The sequence below is a fragment of the Neophocaena asiaeorientalis genome, unplaced genomic scaffold (genome assembly GCF_003031525.2).
Source record: "Neophocaena asiaeorientalis asiaeorientalis breed wild unplaced genomic scaffold, Neophocaena_asiaeorientalis_V1.1 scaffold342, whole genome shotgun sequence".
NCBI lineage: Eukaryota > Metazoa > Chordata > Mammalia > Artiodactyla > Phocoenidae > Neophocaena > Neophocaena asiaeorientalis.
Window position 1 is genome coordinate 4,941,143 of NW_020174037.1, and position 22,559 is coordinate 4,963,701.

Genomic DNA, 22,559 nt, shown 5'->3' on the forward strand with positions numbered 1-22,559 from the left:
TAAGCTGCCACGTTATAGCATAAATTTACTACTGTAGGATGAGCGCCTAAATCTAGGAAACCAAGAACCAATCTATTCAGTCATGTTATGATTTCCAACACTAAACACCATCACCATCCCTGCCCAGAGCATCAGGCCCCAGTGGAGGGCCCTTACCCAGCGGCCCTGCACAACAGCTCCTTTTTTGGCCTGCATGTTAGAATGCCCCTTAGTCCTGGCAGCTCACTCTTTGAGAATTTACAGGTGCACCCTATCATGCAATGAACAGAAAGCCATACCCTTATTTCAGGGTGGGGCTGGGGCAATGTTCCTGGCTTGGTTTCCCCTTCTGATGATGCCTGGCTCTTTTGAAGGCATTCACAAAATGGCCTGATGTCTTTGAGGAACATTATAATAAAATAACAACAAAAAAAACAATAATAATTCTACCTGATCCTTTTTGTATAGCTTACAAAGCACTTGTACATTATGTCATTCAATCCCTTTACAGATGGAAAGACTGAGACCAGAGAGGTAAACAAACTTGTTAACGAACAGGGGAGTCAAAATCTGAGTCCGGGTCTTCCAGTTACAAACCCAGTGCCCTTCCCACTTTGCCAAACTGCCACTTCCTTTTTTTTTTTTTTTGCGGTACGCGGGCCTCTCACTGTTGTGGCCTCTCCTGTTGCGGAGCACAGGCTCTGGACGCGCAGGCTCAGCGGCCATGGCTCACGGGTCCAGCCGCTCCACGGCATGTGGGATCTTCCCGGACCGGGGCACGAACCCGTGTCCCCTGCATCGGCAGGCGGACTCTCAACCACTGCACCACAAGGGAAGCCCTGCCACTTCCTTCTTTTTAAGCTGAGTCCATCATCTTAAAAGTTGGCAGGCTACTTTCCTATGTGCATTTGCTACTGTTGCTGAGGGTCACACCTCCTTACATCAGTTGTATTACATACCTTTACTATATTTTCTCAAAGTTTATGTTGTTTGACATTAATGGGAAATGTGAGATTAAATAAAGTTAAACATGCTTCTTTATCACAGGACTTCTCAAAACCTGAATATGCTAATTTCAAGAGCAGCATTTCAGTAAGCTGCAGTGCTCAAATTTATTTAGACCAAATAACTTTTAAAAAAAGAACATCCCAGCGTCATACACTAAAGAAAATGTTTAGCTAGACTTGTGCATTTCACAAAAATAGTTACTTCTGCAACAAACATGCAAATGTAAACTCTGACCATAGGCCACCTGTAGTTATGTTTTTATTTTTATTGAGTTTTTAAAAGAAGTAAAGTGTTTACTGGTAGGTAATACCAAAAAAGGAAGACATACCAGTTGGGAGTAATAGGAGGAGACCGAGACGGTAGACTCTTGGTTTCTAAATGTTCCACTGATAAAGATCTCTGCATGGCCGGGTTCCAGACCATCCCTCCAATCACTTTTTTGCAATACTGGTTATTTACAGACCTGAAAAACCAGATGTAGGTTGACTTTCTACACTGACATATTCAACGAGAAAGAAGTGACAGCGTAAGTGAAACATGTCTACACACACTCCCTCCCTGACGGATGACTGGTGAACACCTTGATGACCCCAGCAGAGGTTACCAGGAGTGGAGGTACACGGGTCAGAAGGGATTCCTTTCTGTCCTAGCTTTTCCTTATGTGATTTCTTCTCTTCGGGTGAAAAAATATTTTCTTGCCCTTATTATTTCAAGCAACAAAACTGCTTTCAGAATATAACCAAGCCTTACCAGATAGAAGGAATTTCAGGATTAACATTGAAATACAGTTCAAGTAACTTCAAGGAATGCTCACTTTACTCACACTGGCATGAGTACAAACATTAACCATGCTTCCCAGTGTTCTCTGTCATCCTAGCTGGCAGAGACCGTCACTGTAAATCACTCAGAACTCTTTAAGAGCAGACCTGAGAAAATATGCTTAGACAGCAGAGTTTCAGGCCATGTTCTCTGAATGTGCCACCCTGAAGGTTCCTTTCAAATTTTATTTATACCTAGAGAATTTAAATCTCAGCTCTCTAGACCCTTCAGAGAATGAATTATTTGAGAGGATGGAGTTTGAAGCCAGTTTTGGGGAAACTCAGTTCTGGCATTTCTAAATTTTAAACAATGTTTTAATGTCTCATTAAAACATTCCACGCAATTCCTTGCAGCCTAAAACCATCAACCCAACAGAAAAACAGGACAGAAAAACCACAAGAACATAGGTGACGCGAAGCACACCCTCTAGAATATCAATGTACTAATTTTCAATGAGAAGTACGGTTGTCACCCTGATCAAAATGCTCACAGAAGCATCACCACGAGAATCTACATCAGAAACCAAATTACCGTTGATTGAGAGCACATCATCGGAATGAGGGGAGCAAGCTGGTTGATTCAAAGGTTTAATGTAGCAGCTCCCCAAAGTATGCGTCACAGGTTACTAATAGGTACTCTTTGGAAAAAGAAGTGATCCACTGTCCCATAAGCTTGGAAAATACCGAATAAGTTTCAGAGGGCCCAATATGCAAATGTATAGCGGTATCTCTAGGGGTTGGGCAAATCACGTAACCTAAGCCTCAGTTTCTCCATCTATGAAATGGAGAGAATGAGGGATGAGATTTGCCAGTATGCTGAAGCTGGTATTGGTGGTCAAGAACTGCTGACCTGTGGCCACTGAGCCACCCACTATGTCCCAAGTGACCCCTAGTGGCAGATTAAAAATGGCTGCAAGTTCTCTGACTCTTGAACCCAGGCTGGCCTGTGACTGCTTTGACCAAGAGTAGCTGTGCCAGGTATGGGCCTAGCCTTTAAGATGACCGGCCACCTCTGCCTTAGGCTCTTGCAGTCCTGAGCCTCTGTGTAAGAAATCCAACTACCCTGTGAGAGGCTCTGAGAACACACAGAGAGGGTGGGGGTCTAGATGAGTCCAGCCTTCTGATCATTCCATCAAAGGCACCCGGTGTGGGAGAGAAGTGGTCCCGGACCCTCAGCCCAGCCCGGCCACCAGCTGCATCTCACTGAGAAACCCTAGTCTACATTCTGCACGGAGAGGAAGGATCATCTGGCCACACCCTTCCCGAATGCCTGACCCACAAGATCTTGAGATATAATATAATGGTTACTGCTTTAAGCCACCAAAACAGGGGTGGTTTTTTCTGCCACAATGGAGGAACAAACAAACAAAAAATCTTCCGTGTTGTTTGCATTTTACAGATGAAGAAATTGCTACGAAGCAAATTAAATTAAAACTGATGTAGATCAGATTTTAACCCAGCCTTCTGTAAGACAGTCCAAGCTTTGAGTTGCTCTCAATGCCACTTCTCAGCTCACCAAGAGGATTAAGTCCAACTGAAGTAAATGCTACATTCCAGCAAGTTATGTTTACGGCATGTTCAGAATAGAGCTACTGAATGTGTAAAAATACTGGACAGTATTAGAAGACAAAATCTTGGAAAATAAATTTGCTCTTGGTTCATCAGCTTAGAGCACTTAGCACCATAAATATCAATATTATCACTGATACTAACAGACATTTACTACTTATTCAATTGAGAAAGCTATCAACTAATTACCATGTAATAGGAAAGTCACTGGAATAGTCTGATACAGTCCCACATATCAGATAATGGCTCAGACAGGGGCACCAGTTTTAGTAACAGCCGTATCAGTTAAAAAAAAAATCACAAAAATAACTTTTCCAACCAATTTAGAAAATAATTTGATATGGAATTTCTGCTACATCTTATATTTAGAAGGCAAGTATTTATAATACATCTTGTATTCTACATCTTAGAATAAAAACATATACAAAAATATAAACTGCATGAGAACACACTGTAGTCTAAAAGTTTAAAATGTATAGATTTATTTACTAGTCATTAAGTATTTTAAATATCATTCCTACGGATAATAGCACACATGGAATTGCTCTAAGAATTAAACATATAAAAAAAAAAGAATGAAGCGCAATGAAGTATGTGCATGGAACAAAGTAAGCACTCAGTAGTCGTCGACTGTAATTATTACTGTCACTATCTTGTGATTGCTGGACGTAGTACATGCCAAAAAGTCACCTGACTCTGGAAATCTTTATTTCTGCTCATTCGTTATTATAGAGCGTCTTACGGAATTGCTGTTCAGTGGGAGAGGCTGTCTTAATGGCACCAAGATGACCCTTAGTCACAGCCTTGTGCTTCCCTTGGCGTGACATGACGGAGCTGTTCCAATGCTGGCTGCTTGGGGGCTCTGAGTGTTACAGAGTTGAGCAGGCAGGAGCAAGTGACAGGAATAGGAGAAGTGCCTGCGTGTGTGGAAAGACACACTGCGGCCCCAGCAGACTTTCACCCATGGTTCTAGACCCACCAGCAGCTCTAGCCCCAGGGCCTGGGGCCCCTGGGCAAAGACATCCCTCTCCCTGAGGATGTTTACTCCCCAGGGCGTGACCAGGACATGTTTATTTCTCAGCCTAGCGTGGAGACTGCCCCTAAAGCATATACTCACTTTTTGGGGTTCCTAGAGCCCAGAGTCCAGTACTGAGACAGAACATTCTTTTCCTGAGGTAGTAGCTTCTTTGCCTGAAAGAATGTATGGTGCTCGACACAGGATTTCCATAAGTTTTTGCAAGATCGGTAATTTAACATGTTGAAGGCCACTATGTGTTCCCTGGATTCAGTCTGGGAGGAAAAACACAGTAGAGATTTCATCTACACAGATGTAGGAGCAGGGTCTCAAGCATTTTATGCCCACATCGGTGGTTATCAAGTAAGAGACAATGGACAGCAGAAAACCGGTTTCAAAATTCCTTAGGCCACAAAAACAGGGTTCTAAGAATATTCAGCAGCAGGATTTGTTAACCATCCTTATGAACGTGGTAATAAAGACGACCAGAGTCTACTCTTCATCATCATCTGTGGTCTTTCATGAACGCTTTCATTTCACACCTGCCTACGTTTCTAGGTCGGATATATTTGGAGCAACCAGATAAGGGCTGTCTGATACATTCCTTTCAAAATTTAGCTCTGGGAAAAATCTCTCCCCTGAAGAAATCATCTTTCACCTATCAAATGACAGGAATCTTACAATGCTTTGGGTTTCTCTATTTGCTTTCCACAAAGAGAGTCAGATCGAGTGCTCGCTTATAATAATCATTTTGATCATTTGCTCTACCTCCATTCTACCTGAGTTCAGGTTTTCTGTTCTCATGTTAAATGACCATCCTGTGCATTTTTACGGCACCTTGAATATCGCATCTGGGGCTCGCGAGACCCAGATTCTAGTCCTAGTTTTCTCTGAGCTTTAGTGCTCTCAGCCCTAAGAGTTTATTGTGATGTGGAGCCATTTTAGGTACATGTTATCTTTGGAAAATTGGGAAATGACGTAGTGACAGTAAGTGAAAAATATGCAGCCTGACAAGACAGAGTGCGGTGTCGTGGGAAGAGCGGGCATCTCAGATTCATAACGACCGGTTCAAATTCCAGCTCCTCCACTTCACTAGCTGTGGGTTCTCTCACCACTAAGTTGCTCTTCTCCATGTGGAAAACCAAACTGAGTTATCTGGAGAGCTGCAGACTCCTCCTATGAGACATATACGCGAGGCCACCGTGCATTTTAAACACATCAACGGAAGGAACTGACCTTGCTGACTTTTATTGCTACTCTGCAGTGGGCTCGGCCAGGTGCTTTGACCAATGGCACTTCTATCTAAATCTGATGATTCCCTGAGAACTGGGCATTGTTGCATTCCTGTAACTCAGACTACAGGAAGTTAAGTAACCCGCCCAACTGGTGAGTAGAAGAGCTAGGACCTGAACCCAATGTCTCTGACTGCAAAGCAAGTGACTTCCTCAGCCAGATAAGCAGAGTGAATTACATAGAAGACTGCGGGGCCCACCGGATCCTGATGCCCACTTTCTTTCCACAGTTTGCAATGCTCTTTCTTCCCTGTTACACGTATGACAAATTCCTTCACCTGCTGAAGGACTAAGAGCTGAACTGGCTAAAAACACAAGAACCAAAGCAAGCATAGGTACAACTCACCTGTTTTTGTCGCTGATGTATAAAGAATTTTTTCCTTTTGAAAGAAATTTTTAGAATGTTCACCCTGCAAAAAAAGTAAAACACAACACAAAAGAAGCACATCAGGGAGCAGCCAGGTTGCAGCTGGTGCCTCTCGGCGTGTGTTCTCTAGTCCACGATCATGATGGCTGGGGGCTCTCGGCTTCCTAGACTTTGCTTCAGCGCAGAAAGGATGGTGGCCCCATCACCTCGGCCAAACACTAAGTAGCTGACTGAAGCTGAGTGGCACATCAGGGCCCCTGGTTTATGATGTAGCTCTTAAATAACAAGGACCATGGGCAATGCGCTCTCTGCTGTCAGCTGCTTTTGTGATACTGCAGCTCTGCTAGGGCTGGTGTGTACCTGGGGAAGACAGCTGAGGGCAGTGTGGAGCAGCAGGAGGAGGACACACAGACCTGCGTCCGCATCCCAGCTGCTTCGCAAACTTAACAGCCACTTAATAGCCGTGTGTCAAGTAGCCTCTCTATTGTTTGCATAGTAACACAATTATAGTCACCATTAACAGCATTTTTTATACTTAAAGCTTTACAAGCAGCCCCTCTACTAAGCCTTGCAATACTCCTGAAAAGTACGTATCATTATACCCAGCTTTCAGATGAGGAAACTGAGGCTGGGAGACAGCACTTAAGTGCTCAAGATCATTCAAGCCAGGAATGCTTGGAGCCAGGATCTGAGCTTGTGCTCGTAAGTCCTCCACCATGGAGCCCTTCTGAACAGTGGGGACAGCACTGCCTTTCTCAGATTTGTCAGGATTCAAGTCTGCTGGATCCCCCGAGTTTTTAGACCAGAACTGGGCACTTGATAAAACTTCAATTAGTAACTAAGGAACTGCCCTGAAAATACAGCTCCTGCCCAGAGGAAGTTCTCTGAATCCTGGCTAATGTGCCACCCAGGAAGGACTCCTTAACTCCAAAACCTGCCTTGTGTTGTTTTATCCAGGTTTCACACGGTATCCCAAACCATAGGGTGACTGGGGAAGAAGGGGATGCGATAAAAACCAAACTAATTTCCCAAGTACTGAATCTGGATTAATTGTACAGGTCAGAGGTAAAAACTTGGGAGAAAGTCTCTGTCCCTTCTTTAGAAAGAAAAGTTTAAAATTAGAGGTACCATTACTTTTGTTCAGCATATTTTTAAAGCACGATTCAGAAAATAATTAGAACCGGTTTGCACTTACCAAGGATAGAAACTTGTGCAAATATATTTCCGGTACACAGCGATGCCCACAGAAGCAATTCCAATCATTAGATCTAAACCGTGCAGATCCTGTAAAAAGGAAGATCTCAGATTCATAGCGTGTTACTGTCATGCTTATGCCCTCCGGTAACTTAAGCACCCACGCTTTTATAAATAGCACTACATGTAAGCTCCAAAAGGAAAATGACAGAAAACAGGCAAAAATCTCCTCTTAACAGATACTTAAGATCCAAGTACTTAGCACCAAATTCTTCTAAGGTGAAAATACACTGCCTGACAGCAACACCTGGGTTCTGCCAGTTTACAAAGTTACCACCAGGCAAGCTCACTCGTTCCACAGAATCACAGAAATGAACATTTGCCTTTACATCTTCAACAATTAGTATCAGACACCATATTGAAATCAGAAAAGCCTCGTCACTCGCACAGCTTTAAACAAATCTCAACTCCCATCACTGAAAAGGCTTTAGCTATTAATATGAAGTGTAGAACTGCTGATTCTAAACCCAATGAAAAATAAAATATGGCTTATAAGTCCAATATAGTCAACATTTATTAAGAGCCCATGTGCTAGGCATTGCCATAGATAATGAAGGTAATAAAAGGAAGGTACAGTGACTACAAGATGTAGGCCATTAAATCCATTTGAGAATGAAAATTTTAAAATAAACAGTGCCTTCCCTTGAGTCATCTATATCCCTACTTACCCAATCAGATACTCGTCATTTTAAAGAAGGGGCAGAGTTACCACTGGATGTGAACCTTAGGTTTGCCACTTACTAGCTGTGTTGGTTTGGGCTACTGGCCTCAGTTTTTCCTTTTGTACAATAAGGACTGTCGAACCCACCTCAAAGAGTCTTATCAAGCTGAACTTAGAGAATATAAGAACGTATTGGCATGCGGTAGGTATAAAAAACGTTCATCCCCTTCACCTCTCAAGAGACAGTGGGACAAATCATTTATGAACAGTGATGTGAACACGGGGAGTGGGAGAAACTGGCCAAAGCGAACACTGCTTATCCCGTTGTGGAAAGTCCAGAGAGTAATCACTATTGGGCACCCAACTGAAATCACATGCTTAAAGCAAAACCAAATCGGCAAGTTGAAAACCAGGGTTGCATTAAACGTGATACTCGGGATCAGAATAGAGGGAACTATTAAGCAGGTGGGACAGAAAATTAGCAAACAAAATAAAACTCAAGTGCAGAATGAGGAAATAAATGAATGCTTTGTGTGGGCCAGTGACGTGGGTCTCAAATCTCCTGGTTCTGTGGCCATCACGGTAGCATGGACAGTCGCTGTTCGCTCAATTCCCGTGCCCATCTCCAAACCTCCCAGCTTGTGGAGGAGGACTGTATGATTAGCTGAGGAACAGCTTCGCTCAACAGTTCATTGGCTGATGAACAACGAGCAGACGTGATGAGTCCCCTCCGGGCCGAATCATTTAAGAGCTGGTGTGCAGCCCTCCGACTTCCTCTTCCCTTGGGACAGGCATGAGGCCACATGTGAAGATGGTGAAGCCACCAGACAGAAGCAGCCCAGGCTGCTGAACCACTGCACGGAGGAGCGCTGCCCTGGAGAGCCACCGGGACCCATACAGCCTTTGAACTACTGGGAAATAAGCTCTGTGATATCAAGTTACTGATTTTCAGGGGGTTTTGGTTGATGCAGCACAGCCAAGGGTAACCCAACTCCCTCTGATATCACGGGGGTGTCAGGCAGACAGGTAATCAACTGGCATCAGGACCTTCATGAGACCCTGGGGGTGGGGGGAGCACAGGTCAACTCAGGCAGATGTAAAGCCCACTTCACCATTGAAGAAAGGGCTCCACAACGTGCTACCAGACAAAACAGTATTTGCAAGTGGAATAAAAATTAAGTCAAGTCCCAAAGATGATGTTTTGTAAGATCCGTGTCTTTTTCCTACTTTATTACCTATGTTATATCCTGTACACTGCACAGTTAGGGGACTGAAGTAAGAGAAAAGAAATGAAAGTGTTTCTACGAATTGCAAAAATATTATTTAAATGTAAACTTTGGTAATTTTCTCAACTTCCCTGAGCCTCAGTTTTCTCACCTGTAAAATGGGGTGATTAGAACACATTTCCCAAGGCTGCTATAATCTTTAAATGAGACCTTATGGTCACATATGAAAGCATCTGGAACAATGGCTAGTATGGACTAGGTGTTCAACCAATATCTGCTTCCTCTGGATATGATGTGGCCCAATTACAGGTAGAAAACGTAAAGGTCAGATGTCAATTAGACAGTGCTGGGGTCACACACTGAAGCCATTACTTATGTGCTACCTGACCTTTGATAAGTCCCTGAGTATCAGTTTCTCCATCTGTAAAATGGAGGAAATGACAACACTTACCTCATGGCATTACAGTGGGAAATAAGTAGGGACTGTGTCTGGCAGTTAGAAACGGCTCAGCAGATGATAGATATTCCTCAGTTTTATTTAAAAAGTCACAACCAATTCAAAATACTTGATTTTCATAAACATGCCATCATAATAGAAAACTATCATATTTGAGTACATAATTAGCTCTAATTTGAGCAGCACTGAGATTAAATAGTAGAAACCTTGGCTCATTAAAGAGCCACTTGGAAAACGGAACTCTATACATTTTTCACCTCTTTAACAATGAGATGGTCTTACAAAAACTACTTGTTTCTAACCCCTGTGACCCCCCCCCCCAAAGTAAAAAGCCTTCAAGTATGACAGCAAACACGAAAAAATCCAAGTGGATAAATAACCAGCAAAACTCAGTATTACTTTATAAACCTTTCAGGTATCTTTAAAAAAAAAAAAAGGTCTTTTTATTATACTGGAAAAGAGATAGTTTCAAAGAAGCTTTCAGATGTTCAGAAATTAAAATAACTTTTGAACTCCACCATGCTGAGGGTACCTACCCTACCACTGTGCAGCTCCACTCCATAGAAGTCGAGGGTCCGTGCTATGTTGATAAAGCAAGATTCTGCTTCCGACTGCTTCAGCCCACTGCAAAGGCAGACAGAAGATGCAGAGTTCACCCAGTAAACAGAATCTTAACTCCGATTTTTAAAATTAATAAAAATCTAAAAATATTGATACCATTACTATAAGGTTATTAAATGCCTTATGTTATCCATCTTAAACAATCAAAACCCAAATGCTAGTAAACCACGTTTTTCTTCTTGTCCACTGAATATGACTTCATCTAGCCCTCTTGTTCCTCTATTAAAAGCTACCTCACATTTAGTAGGTTCTCAATATTCAGAGATAAAGACCGTCACCTTCTGGAATTCCCACCCTACCTTTTCCAAGTCCCTAAAGTAGTACGTGCTCTGTAGGTCTTTCTGCCTTTATCTATCCTTTAAGCAGCAGCCTCAAACTTCCAAACGTCACTGCACTATTTTAGGATGCTGGCTCCTGCCTGGACAGCAATTCTGGGAGAGGATTGGCAGTGCCTTTTTGAAGGGACACTGGTTGCTTAGGCCTTTGTTTCTATGGCCTTCCTGAGAATGTAAGGTCCCTTGAGACCTGGCTTTCTCGGTCAGGGTGGCCCTTATTTGACCTGGACTGAATGAAGCCACTGCAGCTTTAAGTGAAAGGAGGCAAGGGAAGAGGAGGCCAGAATTGGGCGAATCTGCTGGAGTGGAGGCTTGGCCCGAGGCAGCTGTGGAAGGGTGGTGCTCCCTTCTGGAAGGAAGGTGGTTTTCCCAACTGAACCCAGAGAGGACGGGGATTCACCCAGCCTGTCAGCACCTATGTCTGTCTGCCTGTCTATTCAAAACCACCTGAAGGAACGGCTCGTTTCATTAAATATGGGAACCTGTTAAAAGGTTTGCCTGGTAGGGTCAATTTGTGGGGCAGTCAGATTTAAAATGGACATTTCCTCCAGGAACTAACGGATTTCAATGACATCCTGAAAAAGAACGCAGCAAATTATCCTGAACTCTCATAGGATTTCACACTTTACAGAAATGCTAGTAATGCCAGATATATTTGCCATCATAAGAGCTCAAAGGTTCACAAACCCCCGACATCTTGAAAGAGGATTCATAAGCAAAAGCAAGAGAAGACAACATCAAACCCAAAAGGGGACACGAGGTCTGACAGTGCCCGACCTGAGTTCCCAAAGTAGGTCACCCGCCCCTCCTCTCACCTGTGCTGCTCATGGAGCGCCTCCACCTTCGCTAAAAAGTCCTCATTCTGATCCGGTATGAACTGACTATCGGAAAGATAGCCCGGAGGATGAATGGAAGAATCATGGTCTCCAAAATGAGCTATCAAGACAGAATGAGGGGAAAGCACCTTTTCAATGTGGTCTGTATTTACAAGCATCTGTAGCATCAACAGAGAAGATTTCTAAATCAAATGACTCCTTCTCTGTCTCAAGGGCAGGGGCTGGGGAAATCTTTGGTCATGCTTTATAGTCAGTCTCAGAAGGGAAGGAGAGGAGTGAGGTAGTTGCTTAGGTGAATTTCATCCCAAAGTTGAAAAGTCAGATGCAAGGGTATCTTTCTTTACATCTACTCAGCCTGGGGCTCACCCTCCTCAACTGCCACCACACACAAGGGCTGCTCTTTGAGATCTGCGCTGTAATGAAGGGATCTGTGTCCTCCTTACACTGTTCCTTGAGGGCTGGGAGTGGGTCAGACTCATCTTTCGGGCCTTGTGCCCAGGCATGGCACATAGTAGCTGCTCGGGTGTTTGGAACTCACCTGCAGAGAGGCGACTGCAAAGTTCAGTTTTGGAAGGGGAGAAGGGCAGAAAGCCAAGTGACCTACACATACAGACTTGGTCATGGGTGGACCACAGGCCACGAAGGCCAGCCAAATGTGGCTAAGCTGTGAACAGGAGTGTCGAGCACAAGTGTGGCTTACAGGTGAGTTTGTGCATGGTGAAGTGTACGACAATGCATTTACAGGAAGTAATTTAGATGCCCCGATGCTGGGTCCCCGATGAAGAAAGCCCGAGAAAGCCTTAGAATCACCTCATCCAAACTCTGCATGTTGAAGGAGAACGTGAGGTCCAGAGATGAGAAGGGACCTACCCCTACCACAGAGCTATTTTTCAGCAGTCAAGACCAGAACCTGGCTAGCGCTCCCACCATTCTACCAGCCTGCCTGCCACGCCTGCGGGCTACTGCTGGCCATTTGCGGATGACAGTGGTCATGTCCGCAGACGACAACCAAATGCTGCAAATGACCTTCTTGAGCCTCAAGGCAGAGTCCTGTTAAATTTTACACTGTTGGTTGCATCAGCTCATGGAGATCTTCTTGGATCTTGACTTGGTCATCCATCATATTAACGAATAGTCCTAACCCTTGTGCCTTTCTGCAAACATGAACAGCAAGGTTCTCTTTTTAGTCAAGTCACTGACAAATGTCTGAACTTAACACAAGACCACCAGTGAACCTCCCTGTAGTGTGGTTGTCCCTGGAAATCTGAAGTCGGCTACTCTGCAATGAGCTGTGTTAACCACTAGGGGGAAACAAAGTTAAATAGTCTTTGGAAACCATCTGCAAAGCACAGGGTGGTTTCCACGTTGTATTGAATGACCAATGACATCATCCCACTAGATGCTCTTGATAACCTAGCGACAGGCCTTACTTTTATCCCCATTAAGCAGATAAGGAAATGGAGACTCAAGGAAGGAACCTGCCCACTGCTGCTCAGGCTGGTAACTTGGAGCCTAGAGCCTGATCACAGTTCATCTTCTTTATCTACTTACCATACAACACGCCCTGAACTCCAGAGTAACACGCTTTTCTGTTTGTGGGGAAGCAACACATGAGAAAGCTAATTATAGCAGAAAGAAAAGGAAATAAACACTTATGTGCGAAATACCTTGTCTTTTAAGTCCCACACATTCTTCTGGCTAATATTTTATATCTTGCAGGACAGAGTGTATGTCTCAGGTACTCAAATGTATGGCATATCAAGCTGTTCTGTTGGGAAAGCCCTTATTTGCTATTCATCTAACTCCAACTTGATCTTGGAGGCTCTTCTTAAGGGGTCATCGCTAGGAAGCTTTTCTACACTACCTCCCCCTGCACCCTCCTTCCCCCTCCAAGGAGAACAAAGTGCATCCTCTGTGCTCATCCTCACTGCCAGCATCAGTTGGTCCATATCTGCCTGCCTACCAGGCTGCAGACCCTTTGCAGAGAGCAGCTGTGCTCTATCTGTGCAACCTGAGGCTACTGCAGAATCCACACGTGGCAGACGCTCAGAGGCCATTATAGAACAAATATGTATTTTCAAAAACTTCATTCCTGGGGACTTCCCTGGTGGCGCAGTGATTAAGAATCTGCCTGCAAATGCAGGGGACACGGGTTCGAGCCCTGGTCTGGGAAGATCCCACATGCTGCGGAGCAACCAAGTCCGTGCGCCACAACTACTGAGCCTGCGCCACAACTACTGAAGCCCACACGACTAGAGCCTGTGCTCCGCAACAAAGAGAAGCCACCTCGATAAAAAGCCCGCGCACCTCAACGAAGAGTAGCCCCCACTCGCCACAACTGGAGAAAGCCCGCGTGCAGCAACAAAAGACCCAATGCAGCCAAAAACAATAAAAACAACTTCACTCTTGGGACTTCCCTGATGGCACAGTGGTTAAGAGTCCGCCTGCCAATGCAGGGGACACGGGTTTGATTCCTGGTCTGGGAAGATCCCACATGCCGTGGAGCAACTAAGTCCGCGCACCACAACTACTGAAGCCCACGTGCCTCGAGCCCGTGCTCCACAACAAAGAGAAGCCACCGCAATGAGAAGCCCGCGCACCGCAACGAAGAGTAGCCCCCGCTCGCCGCAACTAGAGAAAGCCCACACGCAGCAATGAAGACTCAACACAGCCAAAGATAACTAATAAATAAATAAATTTATTTTTAAAAAACCCTTCATTCTTTGACCCTCATAGACCCTTGACAGGTCACCAGCAATCTTCCACCATCAAGTGCTTTCAGGTTCTTTACCCACAGATCACTTTACTTTTTATCTGGTAAGAAAATGTGCTTTGTTTTGGCTTCACTGGCTACTGGTAGGCTTGTCTTCATATCAGATGTCCCTCTGGGACAATGTGGCAAACCGTATCAGATAAAATTTAGGCTCACTCTTATTTTTCTTTTTTTTTTTTACTTTTTGGCCATGCCCTGGGGCATGTGGGCTCTTAGTTCCCTGACCATGGATCAAACCACCGCCCCCTGCATCGGAAGCACGGCGTCTTAACCACTGGACCGCCAGGGAAGTCCCTAGGCTTAATCTTTGATCCAGCTATTTCACATCCAAGAATTAATCTTGTAGAAATATATGCACAGAAGTATGGAAAAGTGTGTGTAGGTATATGTTTGAGGGTGGAGGAATAAGAAACTTCTACTTAAAACTGCTCGCCTGACAACCTATGATATTATTAGCATGACAGTCACGCTAACGTTTCTACTGCAGCTAGTCTGGACTTTTTAGGTGCTCATAACTTCCTTTAGCCCCCATTCTATCAGTCCTTTGCAGAGGGAAACCTGACTATTGAAGCTTAGGAATTTTATTTGGTACTCTAAATAGTTTGTTTACAACAGGCCGTTCTTTAGACAGCTTTCTTCTGGGCACAAAATATAGTACGAGTTAAACAACACTTGCCACGAGCCAGGCATATTCTAAGAGCTTTAAGTATATTTCATCTTCACTCAAACCTATGATTAGATATTATTATCACCTCCACTTGACCGATGAAGCTGAGGCCTGAAGAGGCTCAAGGTCAGGTAGGTATAGTGGAAGAGACAAGACCCAGGTACTATGGCTTCAGCCTGTGCTCTCACTGACTCAGTTAACAGCGATGGTCCACTAAAGAGTTTCTACTGATCACCTTTGGAGGTGATACTTGAACCAAGCGGTCATATTCCAAGTTGTCATAATCGCCATCATCACCTCCATCTTACATGTGAAAAAACTGAGATTCAGAGAGGTAACACCATGTTAGAAGCAGATGGAGAGCCAGATTTAAATGGAGTTTGCATCCAAAGCTATGTCCTTTCTAGTGTTCCTGGCCTTCAAACCTGAAGCTTTAGATGTGAGCACAAAACTTGCTCTGAGATGTAGGAAAACTCACTCTCCTCAGCTGATCAGCCTGGCAGAGATGGAGTCCACTGGGTCTAGTGACTACTAAGAATACAGTTGACTGGTGACCGTGCCATTTCCTATATGGATGCGACATGGCCGGGTCTGTTCCAGATGTATTATAGGAAGAGGGGAACTTTCAGATCCACCCAAGCTCGTCACTGTGCCATCTCTTCTGAGTCTCCCACTGGGGAGAAGGAGATGTAGATTATATGGGGAGATGAACTCTGGGTCTTGTCTTACTAGTGAGCAGGGCCACTCCTAAAGGTCTCTCTTCTGCTTCCTGGTATCATGCAGCCACCTTGCCCTTCACCTCTCCCACGTCTGTTCTTTGCTCCTGGGGAACAGGCAGGCTTAAGGCCACATCAGGAATCCCTGTCAGCATTCTCTTGCTATTTTGCCTCTTCTGAGACCAAAGCAGAGGGAGGAGTTCAGCCAGTGCCTGCCAAGACCAGTTCATCCAGCTCTCTTAACTCCCCACCATGCAGTCGGCCAAGAGGGGAACGAGCCCAGGTGGCGTGGGGCTCACAGGAAGTCTCGAGCAGCTCTGCACGAGTTCTAGTTGGTTACTGCGCTGGCCTCACACAGCTAGTTAACTATAAAGTGGTATTTTACCTTCCATCTGGCTATGCACCCTGTCCTCGTACACATCCGGCATCTACCATGGGGCCTCACGTGGAACATATTCTAATAATATTTTGGTGACTGAAGAAGTGGATTCTTACTTCAGCATAAACAGGCCTTGATGGAAAATTCCATCTGGACTTTCCATCCCACGTGGCAGCCACTAGCCACACAGACCTATTGAGCACTTGAAATGTGGCTAGTCCAAGTTGAGATGTGCTGGAAGTGTAAAATCTGGACTGGTTTTCAAAGACTTAATATGAAAAAAATGTAAAATATCAAAATTTTTACATACTAAAATAATATTTTAGATATATTAATACAATGTATTTCATTTTACTTTAACATGGCTACCAGAAAGCTTAAAGTTACACATGAAGCTCCCATTGTATTTCTATTGGGCACTGCTGCTCCAGGCCAATATATAAGCCGTCGCTCTACTGAAACTAAAAATAAACTTCTAGAATCCCAGCAGTGTTTCAGAGGAGCACCAAGCAAGTAGCAGGAGTGACCTCCAGCAAATTCCTGAACCTGTCCGGGTCTTAGTTTCCACATCTGTAAGAAGTGACTGGTAGAAGTATCTGCCCCACCGGGATTTTGTTATAGAGTCAAATCCAATTGTGAGCGGAGGCTCTGGAAAATGTAACGTGCGATAGGTATCTTCTGTTTTCTGGGCTTCTCTAGGAGGAAACCCCACTTTCCCTAATCCAACATCCCTGAGCTGGAGGAGAGCCTAAGTCAGGTTGAAAGTGGAAATATCTGGACAGCCAGAGATACCAACAGGATTCCTGGGGAAGGGACTCGGTCAAACAGGATAGGCCAGTGAGTTTCTCAATATACCAGTCAGAACAAGGTGTCCATCTGCGAAATGCTCCTTTGTGACTTACACTGTACTGCGTAGGACGCTAGAACCACCGCGGAGTTAAGAGGGCAGGTTAACCTGTCAGAAGAAAAACATATTAGGAAAGTCACCAGAACCCACGACAGCCCAAAACACTTATTGATTATCGGTAATACATGTCTTTTTCTTGGATTAACCATTTAAAAAAATCGTGAATAATAACAAAGAATTTTAGGATACTCAATCTCAAAAAGATAGAAGTAACACACTAAAGAGTCTTTGAAATTAAAAGAGAATTTTTCCATGTTTAAAATAATATATATTAATACAAATACCATGAGGCTAAAGGTTTAATGTTGGCCAGGGTTTGGCTGGTCAAGAAAGGTCAGGCTCATATCACTAAGAGAAAAAGTGAGAAAAGTGTACTCTTAGATCGATGGGCAGCCAGCCTTTGTCTCTTTTTGGTAAAGACGTGAGACTTCTCATAGGGCTAACTGAATTCCTGAGTTCTGCTGACTCTGATTCTTGATTACCTGCTTTCTAGAAGGATGACATCCTCTTAGAAGGGAAAAACAGAAAAGTATTCTGAATTTTAAAACTCCTGTGAGCTTTGAATTACTTAATTAGTTACAATAACTTAAGATTCCTAAATCTATTCACCTTCCTGAAACTTCCCATCTAGAGGGAATGGTCTGCTACCCCTCAGTTTTCCTGCCATCCACTAGAAATCCATGAACCCAAGGTTGGACTTGTTCTCCTTCTTTCCTCTTAAGCTCACTGCCCTCCCAAACACCCTGTTTCAGCCAATGACGCCATCTCTGTCATAGTCCAAATCATCCTGGTTGCTCCCTTCTCTCCATTGAGCTACAGATTTCACGGTCTGCCTAGGAGCTCAGCCAGCAGATCTGGGGCAGGAATCACTGCCAGGTGGAGGAACACATGAACAGAAGCAGGAGTGAGAGCTTGCAGGGTTGGGGGGGGACCCAGATTTTAAAAGCATTCTTCCCAGCAACCTTGTGGAAAGTGGAGAAAACATGCAGTTTCCATGGCAGCCCATGAAGTTCCCAAGATATGAGTCACCCCCAGCTCTCTGACTAATCTGGTTGGCTCACCAGCGTTTCCCTTCTGGTCAGCTGTGCTGTGTGCTGGTCCTGAAGCTGCATATAAATATGAAGGTAGCCTTCCCTATCTGAGGGGCCCCATCTTTCAAGTAACCATGTGTTCTTGCTAGAACTTCTAAATGCAGATATGTCTAGGGATGCTTGCTATATATTCGATCATCTGGAGACCCAGAGAGCCCAAAGGAGGAGCAAACATCAGCATTCACTTTCCTACCAAGATGGGCTTCAATGAAATCTAAGCCGGTGTCCTTGCTACAGGAAGAGCAGGTGAATGGGATTCAGGGAAAGTGGAGAAAACATGCAGTTTCCATGGCAGCCCATGAAGTTCCCAAGATATGAGTCACCCCCAGCTCTCTGACTAATCTGGTTGGCTCACCAGCGTTTCCCTTCTGGTCAGCTGTGCTGTGTGCTGGTCCTGAAGCTGCATATAAATATGAAGGTAGCCTTCCCTATCTGAGGGGCCCCATCTTTCAAGTAACCATGTGTTCTTGCTAGAACTTCTAAATGCAGACATGTCTAGGGATGCTTGCTATATATTCGATCATCTGGAGACCCAGAGAGCCCAAAGGAGGAGCAAACATCAGCATTCACTTTCCTACCAAGATGGGCTTCTAAGCTGGTGTCCTTGCTACAGGAAGAGCAGGTGAATGGGATTCAGGGAAAAGCTTAGGAGAGTGGCTAAGGGGGTTCAGTCTAGATGGAAGAAACAATCCTGAGTAAGTCAGGAAGAACAACATTTCCAAAGAATGGTGTGAATAAAAAACTAAAGAACACCATGTTCTTTGACAGATTTCTTCCTTACTCTCCAGGCTTTAGGGTCTCCATCTGTCAGACAAGATCACCTATCTCTTCAGGGAGGAGGGGATGAACAAGACCTTTCAAACTCGGGAGAAACGCTAACTAGATCCACTGAATCTGTCAAGAGATCCACGGCTACTAAGGGCTGGATGCCACCCTGACAGCCCACCACCCCCAGAGAGATGAGGGTCACCTGCAGGCCTGAAAAGGATGTCAGGGATCGAAGCCAGGACGTGGCCCTCAACAGGTTTCTACTGATTCACACAGAACAAGGGGCATAAGGAAAAATGAAGACGACCAATTTCTAATACTTGGAGAGCTAGACTGGAAGCTCCCGAGGTAGGGGTAGTGGGCCCAGCCTCACTGGACCAGCACAGTCAGTGCCCATCTCGTAACACGTGCTATTTGCAAAATACGTGTGGGGAAAACAAGTCAGTGTGTAGAAAAGAAAGACACAACTAGTTCTATCACCACAGAAGGCAGCCTGGACCCAGGACAGGGGTGGGTAATTTCAACCTAGAGTTACCCTGAAATATAAGAAGGCTGCCTCAGGAAAGCCCCTCATCCTCTTCCAGCCTGTTTTATAGATTCTGTTCCTGTCAAATCCCTCCTGCTTAAAACCCTCAACAGTGCTCCTCTGCCTGGTGGATCCAAGACGCAGGTCTCTGTTTGACAGGAAGAGCCCTCTCTCTCTCTGTTCTGCTGTAGGCCCCCAGCATGTGGCCTCCAATTGGGACTGTTGAGGGGGGGAGGCGATGTCCTCTCTGCCCAGTGAGATTTAACTCCTCACTTCTCCACCAACCCCAACTCATCACAGCAATCCACACTCTTCACAAAGCTCAGGCCGGCATCTCCTTCTCCTGAAACCTATGATGGCTGTGGTCTCCACCGCCCATATTGGTCCCAATTGCTTCACGAGCTCCTGTCTCATTTCCCCAACCAGACTGCCAGGTCCCTCATGGAAGCACAGTGGAGGCTTCTGAAGACCCTCCTCTGTAGAAGGAAAGAGGGGGTGGGGGGGCATGAGAGTAAGATGAGGCTGTTCCCACCCGTTTACCTGCTGCACTGTCTCCTGTGGGTCAAGAAAAGACTCTGGATTTGGAGAAGGTGGCTCAGGGACCACTGACTTGGAATTTCTCCTCCCTTCCTGAGCCTCTCAGATACTTTGCAGCCACGGAGAATGTCCTGATGCACAAGAAGTGCTGAAGCACGGACGGATGCTCCTGTCTTCCAGCCAAGTTCCCCAGAGAGAAAACGAGTCACCTCTGGGTACTAAGGGGCTCAGAGGGGACCTAAATTGGGCTTGATCTGCTTTCCCGGACGAGGCCCATTTTACATTCGGGATCTCTCCTTCCCTCCCTTTAAAGTTTCTCAGGTCTTTACCAGAAAGATAACTGTACCTTCTGTAATAAAATTGAAACAGCATGAAATGAGGTTTGTCAATCCTCAGCTTCTCCAAATCCAGACCAAGCTAGAAACAGATGTCCCAAGCAGGATGCTGCTTTCAACATCCATTCTTTGTTTACATTTAATTTGTTACCAGAAATGTAGGCTCATTCGATTAAACCCAGGAATTTCAGTAGTCTGGGGCGACTGACAGGAAAAGAAGAATGCGAAAGTCTCATTACCTTCCTTCACAAATATCCATCTTCAGTTGTAAGAAATACAAATGCCTATGAAATAATTGTTTGCATTAATTCACAACACTCAAATTTAAATAAGGCAAAGAAACAATGATGAGTCAAGGACAAGACCTGCACATGTGAAAAACAAAACACACGAAGACATATTTTTGTCTCAGGCATCAGGCGCCATTTAGTACACTGCAAAGCTACGCCCCTTCTGTAATAATGGCTCGTGAGGCTGCTTTAGTCTCAAAGGGTAGTGGCGGGGGGCATTTCCAGCCGGCCTCCCGCCCGCACATGCTGTCTTGGGATGGCTGAGCAAGGACGGACGGGGTGAGAGCAGCCCAAACAACCAGCTGCTGCTGCTGCCAATGAGCGCCCCCAGCCTGGACCTTCCCAGTCAAACTCGGGGTAGCTGAGGGCACCAGGACCCACAGGCAGCCCCCCGCACACCGAGGGGCTGCTGTTCTGAACATCTGCACACCTATGTTCCCTCAGTGTGAACTTACTGAGAGGTGGAGCGTCTAGGAAGACACCTCCTTGGCTGGGGTGCAAACACCCAGCTGGGCTCTTTCCTGTGTTCCAGGAACTGTGGGTGCCGGAGCAAAAGCACAGACATCAGTCATCTACAGGCTGCCAGGCCTCCCGGGTGAATCCTGCACTTGTCTGTGAGTTCCCAGCAATGTCGCTTCAAAACCCGGGACTTGATTTGTGGGCAGAACTTGGTAAGTTCTTGGCTAGTCACAGGACCCTCCATCCAGGGAGCAGGAATCACAAGGCATCAACAGTGCTGTGCAGGCCGGGAAGGGCCCTGGAGACCGTTATATTTAGGGACACGGCATACATGTGACACTTGACCTCTGGCTCCCACTCTCTGTTAAAAGCCTGGATTCACACGAGATAGACATTCCAGCATCTGGCCAAGATGACAAAAGGGAAAATTCTTGAAATCCAATACAGATGCAGCAGAAGTGTTCAGGGCCAGGAGAGAGAATTTCGGCAATTTAAACAAACCAGTCTCAATATTCCTTCTAATTTCTATGTTTAAAGGTTAAGGGCGCCAGTGTTTTGAGATGTGAATGCATCACATGGTATTACAACCCTGTATTTGCACAGTTCTGGGCTGTGTGTGGTACTTCATAACTTATCGCCTCATTTCAGCCTCGCAAGAACTCTGCGGTGGGTACCGCTACCTCCATTTTTTACTGATGAGGATACGGATGCCGTATGGGTTATGTGGGGTCAGTTATGTCTTATTTCAAGCTGGACACGCATGCTATGAAAACAATCTGATTATGCTACAAATTTCTTATGCGTCTAATGACTAAAAAGCTTAGGATCCATCTCCTAACTCTGATATTACTTTGACTGTAATTATCACCAACTACTCCTACCGTGTTGAATGCCAGAGCATCGAGAGATGGTGTGACATACATTTGCTGATTCTCTCTTATTCCAATTTGGAATCTCTACCTTTTCCACCTAGGAGAACACAATTGGTCCTTTCTAGTTTGTTCCTGTATTTATCCAAGCTGAAATTCAACTGGAATTAAGTGTTCTCTCCTCCTATAATGCTACTGAGAGAAAGAAGAGAAAGAACAGAATTACAGATAATCCAGCGGTAAATCTGGACTTTCACTGACAAGCACAGCTAAGTGGAAGGTCTTCCTCGGGATGTAAAGGAGAACGGGAGCCTGGAGACCCCTGTTCATCAAATGCTACTTTGTCATATATTCAGCCACGTTTCTGAGTCAACCCCAGGACATCATACACAAAGAGATCAGAATAGTGGAATGATGCCCAAACTTAGGAGACCTCCTAGGAATCCTGAGAGAGCCTGATTCTGAGACGGCCCGTATATGAAAGTCTGTTTAAAACGGTCTAAATTTATCAGAAACAGCCACTGTGGAGGCTCATAATCAAGGAGACGGTTAGCAGTTAGAATAAAGGAAGTCATTTAAAAGAGATGCTTGTGTGTCCTGACTTCAGAAATGTTAACGCTCATTTCTGGAGTGCACCCCAATCCATGACCTCAACTTCAGAGAAAAGCAATAAACGCCTCCCTGCCTAGATCCTTAGTAAACAAACAGCGAAGAGCAAACACCACCTCTATACTCCTCCTTTGACCCTTGAGAGCGAACTTTCTTTAAAGGGGAACTTATTTTTGCAAAGGCTACAGAGCTGGG

At 45.0% G+C, this 22,559-nt stretch overlaps 1 protein-coding gene across 4 annotated transcripts in view; it reads right to left on the reverse strand.

Annotated features, from left to right (window-relative positions):
• PTPN3 (protein tyrosine phosphatase non-receptor type 3) overlaps positions 1–22,559 on the reverse strand; it is a 100,224-nt gene that overhangs the window by 40,973 nt on the left and 36,692 nt on the right. For 3 of the 4 annotated variants that reach the window (XM_024753688.1, XM_024753691.1, XM_024753690.1), the window contains 8 exons: positions 20,377–20,421; positions 16,876–16,928; positions 11,418–11,538; positions 10,183–10,270; positions 7,244–7,332; positions 6,028–6,091; positions 4,492–4,664; positions 1,316–1,450 (listed from right to left, as the gene is read on the reverse strand). In XM_024753688.1, coding sequence (XP_024609456.1) covers positions 1,316–1,450; positions 4,492–4,664; positions 6,028–6,091; positions 7,244–7,332; positions 10,183–10,270; positions 11,418–11,538; positions 16,876–16,928; positions 20,377–20,421 — 768 coding nt within the window. The remainder of the gene's footprint in view (positions 1–1,315; positions 1,451–4,491; positions 4,665–6,027; positions 6,092–7,243; positions 7,333–10,182; positions 10,271–11,417; positions 11,539–16,875; positions 16,929–20,376; positions 20,422–22,559) is intronic. The other variant, XM_024753689.1, reaches the window with a different exon arrangement.